General features: G+C 41.2%; 1 protein-coding gene across 1 annotated transcript in view; it reads right to left on the reverse strand.

Annotated features, from left to right (window-relative positions):
• LOC122559364 (bile acid-sensitive ion channel-like) overlaps positions 1–14947 on the reverse strand; it is a 471193-nt gene that overhangs the window by 47597 nt on the left and 408649 nt on the right. Inside the window, exon 7 of the mRNA XM_087979834.1 lies at positions 12536–12592. Within this exon, the coding sequence (XP_087835960.1) occupies positions 12536–12592 (57 nt within the window). The remainder of the gene's footprint in view (positions 1–12535; positions 12593–14947) is intronic.

A 14947-nucleotide genomic window follows, 5' to 3' on the forward strand; every position in this document is an offset into this window, starting at 1 on the left:
CTTCCCTCTTTATTGATGATATAGGAAACTCCCCAATAAGTTTTGTTTTCACATCTCATGGGGCAATCTGTCCATGTCCAATGACATGGCCCAGGAAAGTGACTTGGGCTTTTGTGAACTCACCCTTCACCAGGTTTATCACCAAGCCTGCTTTCTGAAATCAGTCAAACTATTCCAGTAGATGTTCCAAATGTTCCTTCTATGTGTAACTAAAAATTGCCAGATCATCTATGTACACCACACAAATGGACAATCTCGAAATTAGTCTTTATTAGTTCATTAGTCTTTGAAATGTACTGTTGCGTTTTTTTGTCGCATAACTTTAAACTGATAAAATTCATTCAGTGTTCTAAAAGCAGAAATGTCCTTGGCGGTCTGGGATAAAGGTGCCTTTGAATATCCCTTGAGTAAGTCAAGCTTCAAAATGTAAGTTCTTTGTCTCACCTTCTCAATACAGTCTTCCAGCCATGGAATAAGATAAAAATCAGAATTTGTAACTGCATTGACTTTGCAGTAATCAATAAATAGGCATTGGGTGCATGTGGTTTTGACACATTTGCTGCAACTAACTTCAATTGTATTGTTTTTGAGCATGCTTACAATCTCTTTTTGAACCTATACCAATTTTAGAGGATTGTGTGTGTAAGGATGTTGCTTAATTGGAATAGCATCTCTTATATCTATATCATGTGTAAAATCATGTTAGTATTTCTCAGCTTATTCCATGTGTTTGTAATAATTATTTCAGGTTATTTTGATTTTCCTCTGAAAGGCAACTCAATAATTTATCCTAGATTTTGCGAACTTCGCTGTTATCCAATTTAATTTGAAGATTATCAAATTCAAATTTGTCTGCATTTGATTTCTAATTTCAAGTTGTAACAAGTACCACATTCCCAATCAAAATACTGTCTGAGCATATTTACATGACACACTGAGTTTTCCTTCTATCTAGTGTTCTTACCAAATAATTCAACTCACTCAATTTCCTTTTGATTTGAGAAAGCCCATTAAATCTTGCTTTTCAAAATTAACTTACCACTGGTAGTAATAATAATACTCTATCTCCTCTAGAAAACTGCATTTTTTTCATTTCTTGTCTGCTTCCTATTTCATTACATGCTGTGCTACTTTCAAATGTTGTCTAGCCAACTCACCCACTCTATTTAATAATTCTCTAAAATTTGATGCATAGCCCAAATATGTAATCATTTGAGCTGACTTACCACTTTTTCCTTAATGGCCCTCTCACTTCATGTCAGAAAACTAATTCAATTGGTCTGAATTTAATTAATTCATTAGGTGCATTCCTAATTGCAAAAAGAACAAATGGAATTCCTTTTCCCAATCCTCTGGAAAAGTCATGATTATAAGCCCTTAACTCGGTCTTTAAAGTTTGATGCCACCATTCTAATGCTGCTCGCAATTCTGGATGGTGCACAGTTGATTTAAATTGTTTTATTCCTAAACTATCCATAACTTCCTTGAATAATTTTGATGTAAAGTTTAACCCTTAATCTGATTGTATTTTGGTGGGTAGTCACATTTAGTTTTTAAAAAAAGAGCAATCCTTATACAATCCTTTTAGTTGTGCTATTGCATATGGAGAAATCTAATGGATGCATCCATTACAGTCAACAAACACTGATTCCCTTTTTTTGTTTTAGGGAGCAGTCTTACACAACAATTAAGAATCTTGTAAAAAGTTCCTCAAATGCTGGGATGATTATTAATATGCTGGCTTTATCGCTGCCTGAGGTTTCCTTTTACCTATCATGACATGTCAACAAGGTTCAACCATATTTCAATGAAGTCCAGCCAATAAAAATGTTCTCGTGTTTTGGGTTTTTCTTACTCCTAAATGACCTCTTACTTGTACCTCATGCTACCCGCAGCGCCACCTTTCTACAACCAGCAGAAATACAATTTGATGAATTTCTGCCTATTTTTCATTTGCCTGAATATGTAATGATCTCTATTTCCTGATGAAAACTTCATTTTTAAGATAGTAACATTCTGGGACACACTCAAATTCTTCTTCTGTGTGTGCTTTTTTGATACAACAGCTTTTCTTTTCATCATTTTGTTGTATATCAACTAATCTCTCTGAACTAAAAATATTCACTTTGTCTTCCATCTATTCTCATTATTTTTCTCAACAATTTGATAAAACATAGTTTCTGATAATTGAACTTCAACTTTCTTATCTTTATTTGATTTCTCCTCCTGCTTTAACCTGTGGTCTTATGACCTTGAAACATTCCATGGATACTTCCAGTAATATCTCAGTTGCCTGATTTCTCACCTACCTTTCAACCACAGTAGACATCACTCCCATCTATGATCCAGTATATCATTCCCGAGGGTAAACTGTATACACGGAACAGGTAATCTCTCTATTACTCCAACCACTCCTTAATTACTTTCCATAGGACTGTTCAACCTCACTTTACACAATGGAACACTACTGTTCTCACCATGAATTTCACATATACCTTTTCTGGCAATACTCCTACCAAAGTTCATATCAACTCATCTCTCGTGATCAAAGATTGACTTGCTCTTGTAATTTTTAACATTTTAATTTCTTTATCTAGTCCTCCTGGTACGCATGAGCAAACCTTTGTCATGTAGGTAAATTCTTTAAAGAGAGGTGGAGCTGTCTTATGAGCCAACCCCCGACCAGACAATCTTTTGTAGCTTTGGCTTCCACTGGAATCTCCTCTACCATTTGAATAAACCCCATTGGCTTATTGTGCTTTATCACATCTGTCTCCCCAGTGTTTTTCTTAAGCCACCGACACTGCGACTTTATGTGGCCTACTTTATTACAGTGAAAACACTTATCCCCCATGGATTTCCTTTTTAACCAGTGATAAACTATCTTTACCATCTTCAATGGCATCTCCTATTTCCTTATTACCTGAGGATTTCTCTTTTCTCCAATTTCTATTCCTCACAGATTTAACTTGATTTCAGAAGCCAAACTTTGACTCATGAACCAACTCATAAGCATCTGCCATTTTTGCTGCTACTCTTGCAGTTTTGATTCTCTGCTCATCCATGAGATCTCACTATTTCAGGAAATGAATTTTTGAACTCCTCCGAATTAATTATCTCTCTCAGAGTGTCATATCTCTGATCTATTTTCAATGCCCTTATTCACCTGTCAAGGTTACTTTGATCGTTTCAAATGCAATGTAGGTTTGATCAGGTTCCCTCCTTAAATTCCTAAAATTTTGAAGAACGTAGAACTCCACAGCACAGGAACCATGATATTGTGCCGAACATGACGTCAAATTAAATTTATCCCTTCTACCTGACTGTAAGGTATAGGGTTAAAATTGTGCAGAATAAGGGAACAGGTGTTGCTTCTGCAAAAGCTTGCATTATAAAATTAGGCTGCGCATGCAAATACTAAACAATGTGAAGTGAAAACAGGTAGACTTATCTATGACTAATAGGGCAGAGCAACCGTGGAGCAGAATGTACCAGTCGCAGGAGGGAATTTAGTTTGGCAGGATGAACGCACAAAGACAGCAAACTATGCCAGGATAGTCACATATAAGGAATGAGATAAATAAGAGTAAGGGGTGACAGGCTTAGAGTAATGGGAGTTGAAACTTTATTGCTGGAACAGCACAGCAGGTCAGGCAGCATCCAGGGAACAGGAGATTCGACGTTTCGGGCACAGGCCCTTCTTCAGGAATCAGGTGATTCCTGAAGAAGGGCCTGTGCCCGAAACGTCGAATCTCCTGTTCCCTGGATGCTGCCTGACCTGCTGTGCTGTTCCAGCAATAAAGTTTCAACTTTGATCTCCAGCATCTGCAGACCTCACTTTCTCCTAGAGTAATGGGAGAAGTAAACAGAGGCAGAGAGAAGCTAGACAAAGGCGGGGTGAAGCGAGAGCTTGTGATAGGCTACGCGCTACAGCAAAAGTAACCAATGGGGTGAAAGGAGAGGACCGAGAGATGCAGCTGAACAGCATAAATCAGAATGTAACCCTCAGATCGAGGTGCCTACTCGTTAGACACCTGTTCTTGCAAGTACGTATCAATAAAATACGCTGCTTCAGAATTTGACTCGGACTGACATTTATTGATATGTGAGTTTTGTTTCTCACATGACCTTAGTCTGTAGCCCTCTGTTCTTTACATATTCATATGTTTATCTAAAAGTCCCTTAAATTCCCCTAGTGTGTATGCATTCCAGACTCCTACCACTCTCTGTATAAAAAAACTTGCCCTTCAGGTCTCTTTCATCCTCTAACCTTAAATGCATGTGCCCTAGAATTAGACCTTTCAACTCTGGGAAAAAGATTATGACCGTCAATCCTATCTATACATCTCATGATTTTATAAACTTTTATCAAGTCTCCCCTCAGCCTCTGCAGCTCAAGAGAACTTCAAAATCTTTCTGTATGTCAATGCTGCTCAGCATCCTGCCATTAACCGTATGACTTTCTTTGGCATCTGATCTCCCAACATGCAGCACCTCAGACTTACTTGGATTAAACTCTGACACTTCTCCACCCATATCTGCAACTGATCTATATCCCATGGTATCATTTGATGAGCAAGCCAATTCTAAATCTAAGTGGTCACATTATTGTGGATCCCATGCAAGTTAATCTTCTGGATGAGCCTACCATGAGAAATTTTGTTGAAAACCTTACTAAAATCCACGTAAATAACATTCACTGCTCTGCCCTCATCAATCACCTTTGTCACCTCCTTGAAAAATTCAGTCAAGTTAGGAAGACATGACCTGCCCTGCACAAATCCGTGCTGTTCCTAATTAGGCCATATTATTGCAAATGTGCATAAATCCTATCCCTCAGAAACCTCTCCAGTAACTTCCAAACCACCAATGTGAGACTTTTTTCTGGAGATTTCTGGCACCATTTCACTAAGGTGGCATTTTATTTCACCGCTTCGTACTCCCCAGATATCTTCTCTGATAATGCAAATACTTTATTAGCTCTACCTATCAAATTTTGTTTGAATCAACAATACTCATGTGGTCACCATCCATTTCATTTGTTCACCACTTTCTCAAATGAAGTGAAGAAAGGCATCTTCGTCCTTCTCATCAAATGTTGGTGAAGCTTGGATTTATTTAAACCCATCCCCACCAGCCTTTTGGTTATGATGGGTGTGATCTTCATCACTGCCCTCACCATGATTTACCTTTTCCATTTTAAATTGACTTTCCCTTTGAAATTATTAACCTCTGAAGTTCAAAACTCTTAGTTTCTCCCTCTCTTCTCTCTCTTTGTACCTTTCTTCAGCTAGGGCTATTCTTTTTCCCTTGCCAACACCTCTAATTCAAGCTGCTTCATTTTCACAATTTCAAGTAGTTCTGGATTGCATATGTAGAGCTATTGCTGTGTTACAACATGGGGTAAACCGCTCTGCTAATTAAACCCCACACACAGCGAAGCTCACTTCGCAGCATAATCTGTTAAATTTTGAGAGGCAAAGAACTATCCCAGAGGTCACTATTAAAAGTAAAAACTAACAATTGTATTCTTTAAGTCAAAAAGAGAACATTAGACAGCTATTCACAACTCTTTCCTCTTAAACCTATCTTTTACGTCCCACTCTACAATTCTGGTCTGATTAAAATGAGCCCCAATTCAGGTTTACAAAAAAAAAGTCACATTTCAAAACCAATCAGCTTTGTCTATTCTAAGTTTGGGAGAAGATTTGTAGCTTGGGTGCTCGTTTTTTTTAGATTACTTACAGTGTGGAAACAGGCCCTTCAGCCCAACAAGTCCACACCGACCCGCCGAAGCGCAACCCACCCATACCCCTACATCCACCCCTTTAACCTAACACTACGGGCAATTTAGCATGGCCAATTCACCTGACCCGCACATCTTTGGACTGTGGGAGGAAACCGGAGCACCCGGAGGAAACCCACGCAGACACGGGGAGAATGTGCAAACTCCACACAGTCAGTCGCCTGAGTCGGGAATTGAACCCGGGTCTACAGGCGCTGTGAGGCAGCAGTGCTAACCACTGGGCCACCGTGCCGCCCACTAACTCGTTGTTGTGGTTCTGTTCACTGCCCTGGGAATTTGTGTTGCAGACGTTTCGTCCCCTGTCTAGGTGACATCCTCAGTGCTTGGGAGCCTCCTGTGAAGCGCTTCTGTGATCTTTCCTCTGGCATTTGTAGTGGTTTGAATCTGCCGCTTCCGGTTGTCAGTTCCAGCTGTCCGCTGCAGTGGTCAGTATATTGGGTCCAGGTCGATGTGTTTGTTGATAGAATCTGTGGATGAGTGCCATGCCTCTAGGAATTCCCTGGCTGTTCTCTGTTTGGCTTGTCCTATAATAGTAGTGTTGTCCCAGTCGAATTCATGTTGCTTGTCATCTGCGTGTGTGGCTACTAGATTACTAACAGTGTGGAAACAGGCCCTTCGGCCCAACATGTCCACACCGACCCACCGAAGCGCAACCCACCCATACCCCTACATATACCCCTTACCTAACACTACGGGCAATTTAGCATGGCCAATTCACCTTACCTGCACATCTTTGGACTGTGGGAGGAAACCGGAGCACCCGGAGGAAACCCACGCAGACACGGGGAGAAGGTGCAAACTCCACACAGTCAGTCGCCTGAGGCGGGAATTGAACCCGGGTCTCTGGCGCTATGAGGCAGCAGTGCTAACCACTGTGCCACCGTGCCGCCTACTAAGGATAGCTGGTCGTGTCGTTTCGTGGCTAGTTGGTGTTCATGGATGCGGATCGTTAGCTGTCTTCCTGTTTGTCCTATGGAGTGTTTTGTGCAGTCCTTGCATGGGATTTTGTACACTACTACATTGGTTTTGCTCATGCTGGGTATCGGGTCCTTCATTTTGGTGAGTTGTTGTCTGAGAGTGGCTGTTGGTTTGTGTGTTGTTATGAGTCCTAGTGGTCGCAGTAGTCTGGCTGTCAGTTCAGAAATGCTCTTGATGTATGGTAGTGTGGCTAGTCCTTTGTCTATTGTAGATTTTCCTCTGTACATTTTTCTAGTCTGTCTCTTCTTTGGTCTTCTGCTGCACAACTTTTCTTATGGACAGGTACCTTTCAGAGACCTATTTAGCAAGTAGTCTATATTTGTTGGTGCTCTTGGCAGTTCTCCCTGAACTAGATTAGATTAATTACACTGTGGAAACAGAACCTTCGGCCCAACATGTCCATACCGACCCGCCGAAGCGCAACCCACCCAGATCCATTCCTCTACATTTACCCCTTCACCTAACACTACAGGCAATTTAGCATGGCCAATTCACCTAACCTGTATCTTTTTGGACTGTGGGAGGAAACCAGAACACCCAGAGGAAACCCACGCAGACACGTGGAGAATGTGTAAACTCTACACAGTCAGTTGCCTGAGGCGGGAATTGAACCCGGGTCTCTGGTGCTGTGAGACAGCAGTGCTAACCACTGTGCCACCGTGCCACCCACTTTGAACTGTTCAAAATGTCGGTTTTATACCCCAAAACATTGGATCATTTCATTGATTTGATGTCATCAAAATATTAAATTCAAATTCGATTGGAGTTTGGTCTGTGGGGCACAATTTAAACCGATTGGCCGGATTTGAATTTGTTTTTGTCCCATGGCAACACCACATCAGCTATTTGTGTTAGCCAAGTGTTACATTTTTAAATTGTTCAGCACACTCTGTGCTTTCAGTCCTTGCCAGCTTCCTCCCTCTCAAAGGTACTGTACACACCTACACCTTCATAACAGCTGCAATTTTCTCCCTTTTGGTCCAGACACAGGCAACTCTAATGTCAGCTTGCTAGCCAATTCCAAAAGCTTTGCCTTGCTCACTTTCTGTAAAACATCTTGAGTGACTTCTTCCACATGCAGGAAACTCTTAGTGACTGAAAGAGCCATTATTAGACAGGCCACACCCTGTTGAAACCAATCAACACAACACCCCCCAAAAAAACCACCAAAACTTATCACTCACTGCCTTTAATCCAATAATCCAAAACCAAACCTGGAATTAAAGATTTTGATCCTGTCAAGATCCCCCAGCAAACTACACTCTGTTTCTACACCCATTGAAAATACAAACAAAAGAAAGATGAATTTGTATAGTTAGAGCTCTATTGGAAAACTTAACAGAATAATGAATTATTTAACTACTAAACAGAAATTGTTACAATATAGTAACACCCATAAACACACCTTTTGCAAAGGCAAATTTAGTAAAATACATTGCCTTACATGTGATGTTTCTTCAGTCTGGAGAAAGGAACAAGGGAAAATTTAGACAGAGAAAGAGAGAACGCCAACTTTTTGTAGTGGCAGAGAGAGGTATGACAACTTTCACAGCCAACTTCCCATTCATGCTGCTTTTGGTTTTCTAAGTTTAAAAAAAAGGAGCCTGACAAGCTGTTTACTTTATTGATTTGGAATAGACGATTTTACATATCTGGCTCAAATTTTCTCATCAAACAACCAGGACAAAATACACATCTGAAAGCCACAATATTGTCACATTGTACACAAGATGCCAACCACTTTGTCCTGATTGTTAGTGAGCTTGCTGTATTTTGGAACTCTACTCATTCAGGCAGGTAGGGACTTTCCCATTACACTCTTGACTTGTGCCTTACAACTGGTGGAAAAGCTTTGGTGTTTCAAAAGGTGAGCCACTCCCCTCAGAATATGCAGAGTCTGACCTGCTCTTGTATTTATGTAACCAAAAGGGAAAATGCTGGAAAATCTCAGCAGGTCTGGCAGCAGCTGTAAGGAGAGAAAAGAGCTGACATTTCGAGTCCAACTGACCCTTTTTGTCTTGTATTTATGTAGTTGGTCTAGTTAACTCTCTGGTCAATGCTGATATCAGGATAAAGATCGATGGGAGATTGACAATGGCAAGGGCACTGTGTGCTTAGAGATGTGATGAGTCTCTCCCATTGGTCATTGATAGTACATGTGGTATTACCCTTACTTGCCACTTAAAACCTTTATATTCTCCAAGTATTGTTTCTCTGTTGCTAACTATTTCATTATCTGAGGAGTTGTGGTTAAAATTATTCAACAGCTAATATTCCCATTTTTGAACTTGTCATGGAGGAATGATTATGTGAAGTGGGTGAAAGTGGTTGGGTGTAGGATATAACCCTGGAGGATGCTTACAAATACACTGCAGGGCTAAAGTGATTGGCCACAGTCATCTTCCATTCTGGTGGGTAAGACACCAACCAACAAAGAGATTTCCTCTGATTCTCATTGACATCAATTTCACTACTGCCCCTTTAGCCAGATATAAATGCCTTGATAGTATAAAGTAATTAGATTAGAACACAAAGGGATCATTCCTCTTCTCTTTCTATTGGAGGTGCTATCACACACAACTGAAACTGATGACATGATCATTCAATGGTTAGCACAGTTGCCTCAGCGCCAGGCATCTGGGTTCAAATCCAGCCTTGGCTGAGTGTCTGAGTGGTGCTTTCACATTCTCCCCTTGTTTGTGTGAATTACCACTGGATGCTCTGACAGTCCAAAGATGTGCAGTTCAGGTCCCTTACCTTCACATAGCCAGTCATTTTAACACAGTATCTTGCTCGCGTGCTCACATATCCGCAGACTGGGTGACCGCTTTGCGGAACACCTCTGGTCTGTGCGCAAGTAGGTTCCTAACCTTCCCATAGCTGATCATTTTAACACAGCATCCTGCTCATATGCCCATTTGTCTGTCCTTGGCACTCTGCAGTGTTCCAGTGAATCACAGCACAAACTGGAGGAACAAAATAGAGTGAAAGAGAATCCAAATTGTTTTTACAAATACATTAAGGACAAAAGGGTAACTCGGGAGAGAATAGGGCCCCTCAAAGATCAGCAAGGTGGTCTTTGTGTGAAGCTGCAGAAAATGGAGCAGATACTAAACGAGTATTTTGCATCAGTATTTACTATGGAAAAAGATATAGAAGAGATAGAATGTAGGGAAATATATGGTGACACCTGCAAAAATGTCCATATTACAGAGGAGGAAGTGCTGGATGTCCTGAAATGCATAAAGGTGGATAAATCCCCAGGACCTGGTTAGGTGTACCCTAGAACTCTGTCGGTAGCTAGAGAAGTGATTGCTGGGCCTCTTGCTGAGATATTTGTATCATCGATAGTCACAGGTGAGGTGCCAGAAGACTGGAGGTTGGCTAACGTGGTGTCACTGTTTAAGAAAGGTGGTAAAGACAAGCCAGTGAACTATAGACTGGTGAGCCTGACCTCGGTGGTGGACAAGTTGTTGGAGTGAATCCTGAGGGACAGGATGTACATGTATTTGGAAAGGCAAGGACTGATTAGGGATAGCCAACATGGCTTTGTGCATGGGAAATCATGGTTCACAAACTTGATTGAGTTTTTTGAAGAAGTAACAAAGAGGATTGATGAGGGTAGAGCAGGAGATGTGATCTCTATGGACTTCAGAAAGGCATTCGACAAGGTCCTCCATGGGAGACTGATTAGCAAGGTTAGATCTCATGGAATACAGGGAGAACTAGCCATTTGGATACATAACTGGCTCAAAGGTAGAAGACAGAGGTGGTCGTGGAGGGTAGTTTTTCAGACTGGAGGCCTGTGACCTGTGGAGTGCTACAATGATCGGTACTGGGTCCTCTACTTTTTGTCATTTACATAAATGATTTGGATGCGAGCATAAGAGGTACGGTTCGTAAGTCTGCAGTTGACACCAAAATTGGAGGTGTAGTGGACAGCGAAGAAGGTTACCTCAGGTTACAACAGGATCTTGATCAGATGGGCCAATGGGCTGAGAAGTGGCAGATGGAGTTTAATTCAGATAAATGCGATGTGCTGCATTTTGGGAAAGCAAATCTTAGCAGGACTTATACACTTAATGGTAAGGTCCTAGGGAGTGTTGCTGAACAAAGAGACTTTGGAGTGCGGGTTCATAGCTCCTTGAAAGTGGAATCGCAGGTAGATAGGATAGTGAAACAGGCGTTTGGTATGCTTTCCTTTATTGGTCAGAGTATTGAGTACAGGAGTTGGGAGGTCATATTGCAGCTGTACAGGTCATTGGTTAGGCCACTGTTGGAATATTGTGTGCAATTCTGGTTTCCTTCCTATCAGAAAGATATTGTGAAACTTGAAAGGGTTCAGAAAAGATTTACAAGGCTGTTGCCAGGTTTAGAGAATTTGAGCTATAGGGGGAGGCTAAACAGGCTGGGACTGTTTTCACTTCAGCATCAGAGGCTGAGAGGTGACCTTATAGAGGTTTACAAAATTATGAGGGGCATGGATAAGATAAATAGACAAAGTCTTTTCCCTGTGGTTGGGGAGTCCAGAACTAGAGGGCATAGGTTTAGGGTGAGAGGGGAAAGATATGAAAGAGACCTCAGGGGCAACTTTTTCACACAAAGGATGGTACGTTTATGGAATGAGCTGCCAGAGGACATGGTGGAGGCTGGTACATTTGCAACATTTAAGAGGCATTTGGATGGGTATTTGAATAGGAAGGGTTTAGAGTAATATGGGCCGGGTGCTGTCAGGTTTGACTAGATTGGGTTGGGATATCTGGTTGGCATGGACGGGTTGGACCGAAGTGTCTGTTTCCATGCTGTACATCTCCATAACATCTCAACTTCAGACCAGGCACTTTACAGCCTCCTGGACTTAATATTGAGATCAACATCTTTAAATAGTGAACCCTGTCTTCACTTTCTTTTAGCTTTTTTTATCATGTAATTTGCTCCCCCATCCCAGTTACTGTCCTTTCAAGTCTGACAGGAGACACACATTCCGATCACATAAGCTGAACTATCAATATTTTTTCTCTATCATCAGCCTATACTCACTACGCTCACATCTCACCTGCTACACCCACTACTCCCACACATCCGCACTCCCAAACTGCCCCCTCCACAATTCACTTCAGCACTGATGAAGAGCCATTTAGACTTGAAATGTTATCTTGTTTTCTCTCCATGGATGCTATCTGACCCACTGTGATCTCCAGCATTTGTTGTTTTTAGTACAGATTCCAGCAGTTGCAGTAGTTTGTTCCTGTAGGTTAGGTGGATTGGTCGTGCTAAATTGACTGTAGTATTGACTGTAGATTTGTGGGCTAGGTGGATTAGTCATGATAAATTCTGGGGTTATGAGGATAGGGTGGGAAAACTAGGTCTGGGTTCGGTACTCTTCGAAGAGCTAGTGCCGACTCGATAGGCCAAAGGGCCTCTTTCTGCATTCTGGTGATTCTATGATTCCACAAGCACGTTCCCACCACTAGATCATCAGGGTCTGTTTTACAAAGGACTCAAGTGATGGATTCCACTTGGGTAGGCTTTTGCCTGTTACCAAGGGAATTCATACTCAAAATGCTCCACAAGGAGATGGATTAGTGATTCCTATAGACCTGTAGGGGATATCACAGCCTTTCTCATGTTTTTTTTTCTGAAATACATCAAATTGTATGTTTGGCTAACTTTAACACTTCTATTACAATGACCTGAATGTAAACAAAATAAATTCAGTTCTTTTTTTTTCTTTCAAGGCCCAATACTTACGCAGAATTGGATATGCACAGTTGTAGTACTTTTCTGGTTCACACTCAGGCCCATTTCCTTAAAAAAAATCCATTTAACAATGTTAAAATTGCTGACTATAATTACATATAAGCCAAACATTTATTTGTCAAGTTGTGAATAAAACTAGATTGTAACATGTTTGTGACATCAATAAATTACTTCAATATTAAGGTGCAGTTTATGGCTTACACCTAACCCAAAACAGCAACCCCATTAATGTTAAATGGCCTACTGTTGTTTCTGTGCCCTGATACTGCATCTGACCTACTACCACTGTAGGTTTAGTAATTTAATGATTTCTATAGAATATTGTTTTGTATTGGTAACTCTCCTTTGATACTATTATCTCGAGTCTTTGACCCCTGAGTTGTCATTACACCATCAATGCCACCATGTCCACTGTCTCTTGATTTCCTTACTGATCAAAAATCTATCTAATTCAGCCTTAAATATATTTAATGACCCAGTCTTGACAGCCCTCTGTGGTGGAATGCATTCCACACATTTACTACCCTCTGGAGAAGAAATTGCTCTTTATCTCTCTCCCATATGGGCAACACCTTATTCAAAGATTATGCACTCTGATCCTAAACTCCCTAACAAGGGGAAACAATCTCAGCATGGCTATTCTGTCAAGCCCCCTAAGATTCCTGTAGATTTCAATAAGATCATACCTCATTCTTCTGAACTTCAATAAGATTAGGCATATGCTATTCAACCGCTCCTGAGAAGAAATTCCCTCTGTACCTAGGATTAACTTAGTGAACCTTTTATGGATTGGATCTAATGCCAGTAAATTTTCCTTCAATAAGAGGGCCGAGGCTGTTCACAGTATTGTGGTATGGTCTGCTGATCGCCTTGTATAGTTTTAACAAGACTCCTCTCTTTTTATCCTTCATTCCCTTTGAAATAAAAGCTAACATTCCCCATTACTCAATGAAATTAAGCTCAATTTTATTTCTTCAATGAAGCTACCATAAGATGTGCCATAAGGTAAGTGGAAGTCATTGATGGACACTGTGTTAAAGCCCAGTAGAATAAAAAAAACTTTTTGATTATCAACAAATTGAATGGTGTTTAGAATTATTGTTAGATGCAGCATGAATAGTAGTACAATCTATATTGCCTTTCAGCCATGACTTTCTAATTCAGTTTCCTGTCTGATATTATTTTATAAATCTCTATAAGGTCACCCATTCTTGAGGGGTGACCTTCTAGAGGTTTATAAAATAATGAGGGGTATGGATAGGATAAATAGGTAAGGTCTTTTCCCTGGGGTGGGGAGTCCAAAACTAGAGGGCATGGGTTTAGGGTGAGAGGGGAAAGATATAAAAGGGTCCAAAGGGGCAATGTTTTCACACAGAGGGTCATGCTCTGTGAATGAGCTGCCAGAGGAAGTGATGGAGGCTATATAATTACAACATTTAAAAGGCATCTGGATGGGTATATGAATCGGAAGGGTTTAGAGGGATATGGTAAAAACAAGGGCTGCAGATGCTGGAAACCAGAGTCTAGACTAGAGTGGTGCTGGAAAAGCACAGTAGTTCAGGCAGCATCCAAGGAGCAGGAAAATCGATGTTTCGGGCAAAAGCCCTTCATCAGGAATAGCGGCAGAGTGTCTGCAGGGTGGAGAGATAAATGAGAGGAGGGTGGGGGTGGGGAGAAAGTAGCATAGAGTACAATAGGTGTATGGGGGTGGGGATGGAGGTGATAGGTCATGGCGGAGGGTGGGGGAAGGTTGCAAAGAGTACAATGGGTGAATGGGGGTGGGGATGAAGGTGATAGGTCAGGGAGGAGGCTGGAGTGGATAGGTGGAAAGGAAGATAGGCAAGTAGGACAAGTCAAACTTCCACCGTGCTGAGCTGGAAGTTTGGAGCTGGGGTGAGGTAGGGGAAGGGGAAATGAGGAAACTGGTGAAGTCCACATTTCCAAACTTCCAGCTCAGCACTGTCCCCATGACTTGTTCTCCCTGCCTATCTTCCTTTCCACCTATCCATTCCACCTTCCTCCCTGACCTATCACCTCCATCCCCACCCCATTCACCTATTGTACCTTAGAGGTATATGTGCCAAGTGCTGGCAAATATGACTGGATTAGATTAGGATTTCTGGTCAGCATGAATGAGTTGGACTGAAGGGTCTGTTTCCATGCTGTACATCTCTATGACTAAGAATTGAAACATACATCCAAATTCCTTAAAGTTCTCAGATTTTCCATTGCTTGATGTTATCTCATAGGTCATGCTAGAACTCAGCTGAATTCAGGAATTTTAAAAGTTGTATTAATATCCACATAACTGACCAAGTGGGAAATCATTAGATGCTATGGAAACTTCCCAAATTAACTAAATTCAGTAAAACCATTAATGGATTTGGATAAAAGAACACCTGA

The sequence above is a fragment of the Chiloscyllium plagiosum genome, unplaced genomic scaffold (assembly GCF_037043375.1).
Source record: "Chiloscyllium plagiosum isolate Xiang-an unplaced genomic scaffold, Cpla_swu_hap1 HiC_scaffold_36, whole genome shotgun sequence".
NCBI classification, from domain to species: domain Eukaryota; kingdom Metazoa; phylum Chordata; class Chondrichthyes; order Orectolobiformes; family Hemiscylliidae; genus Chiloscyllium; species Chiloscyllium plagiosum.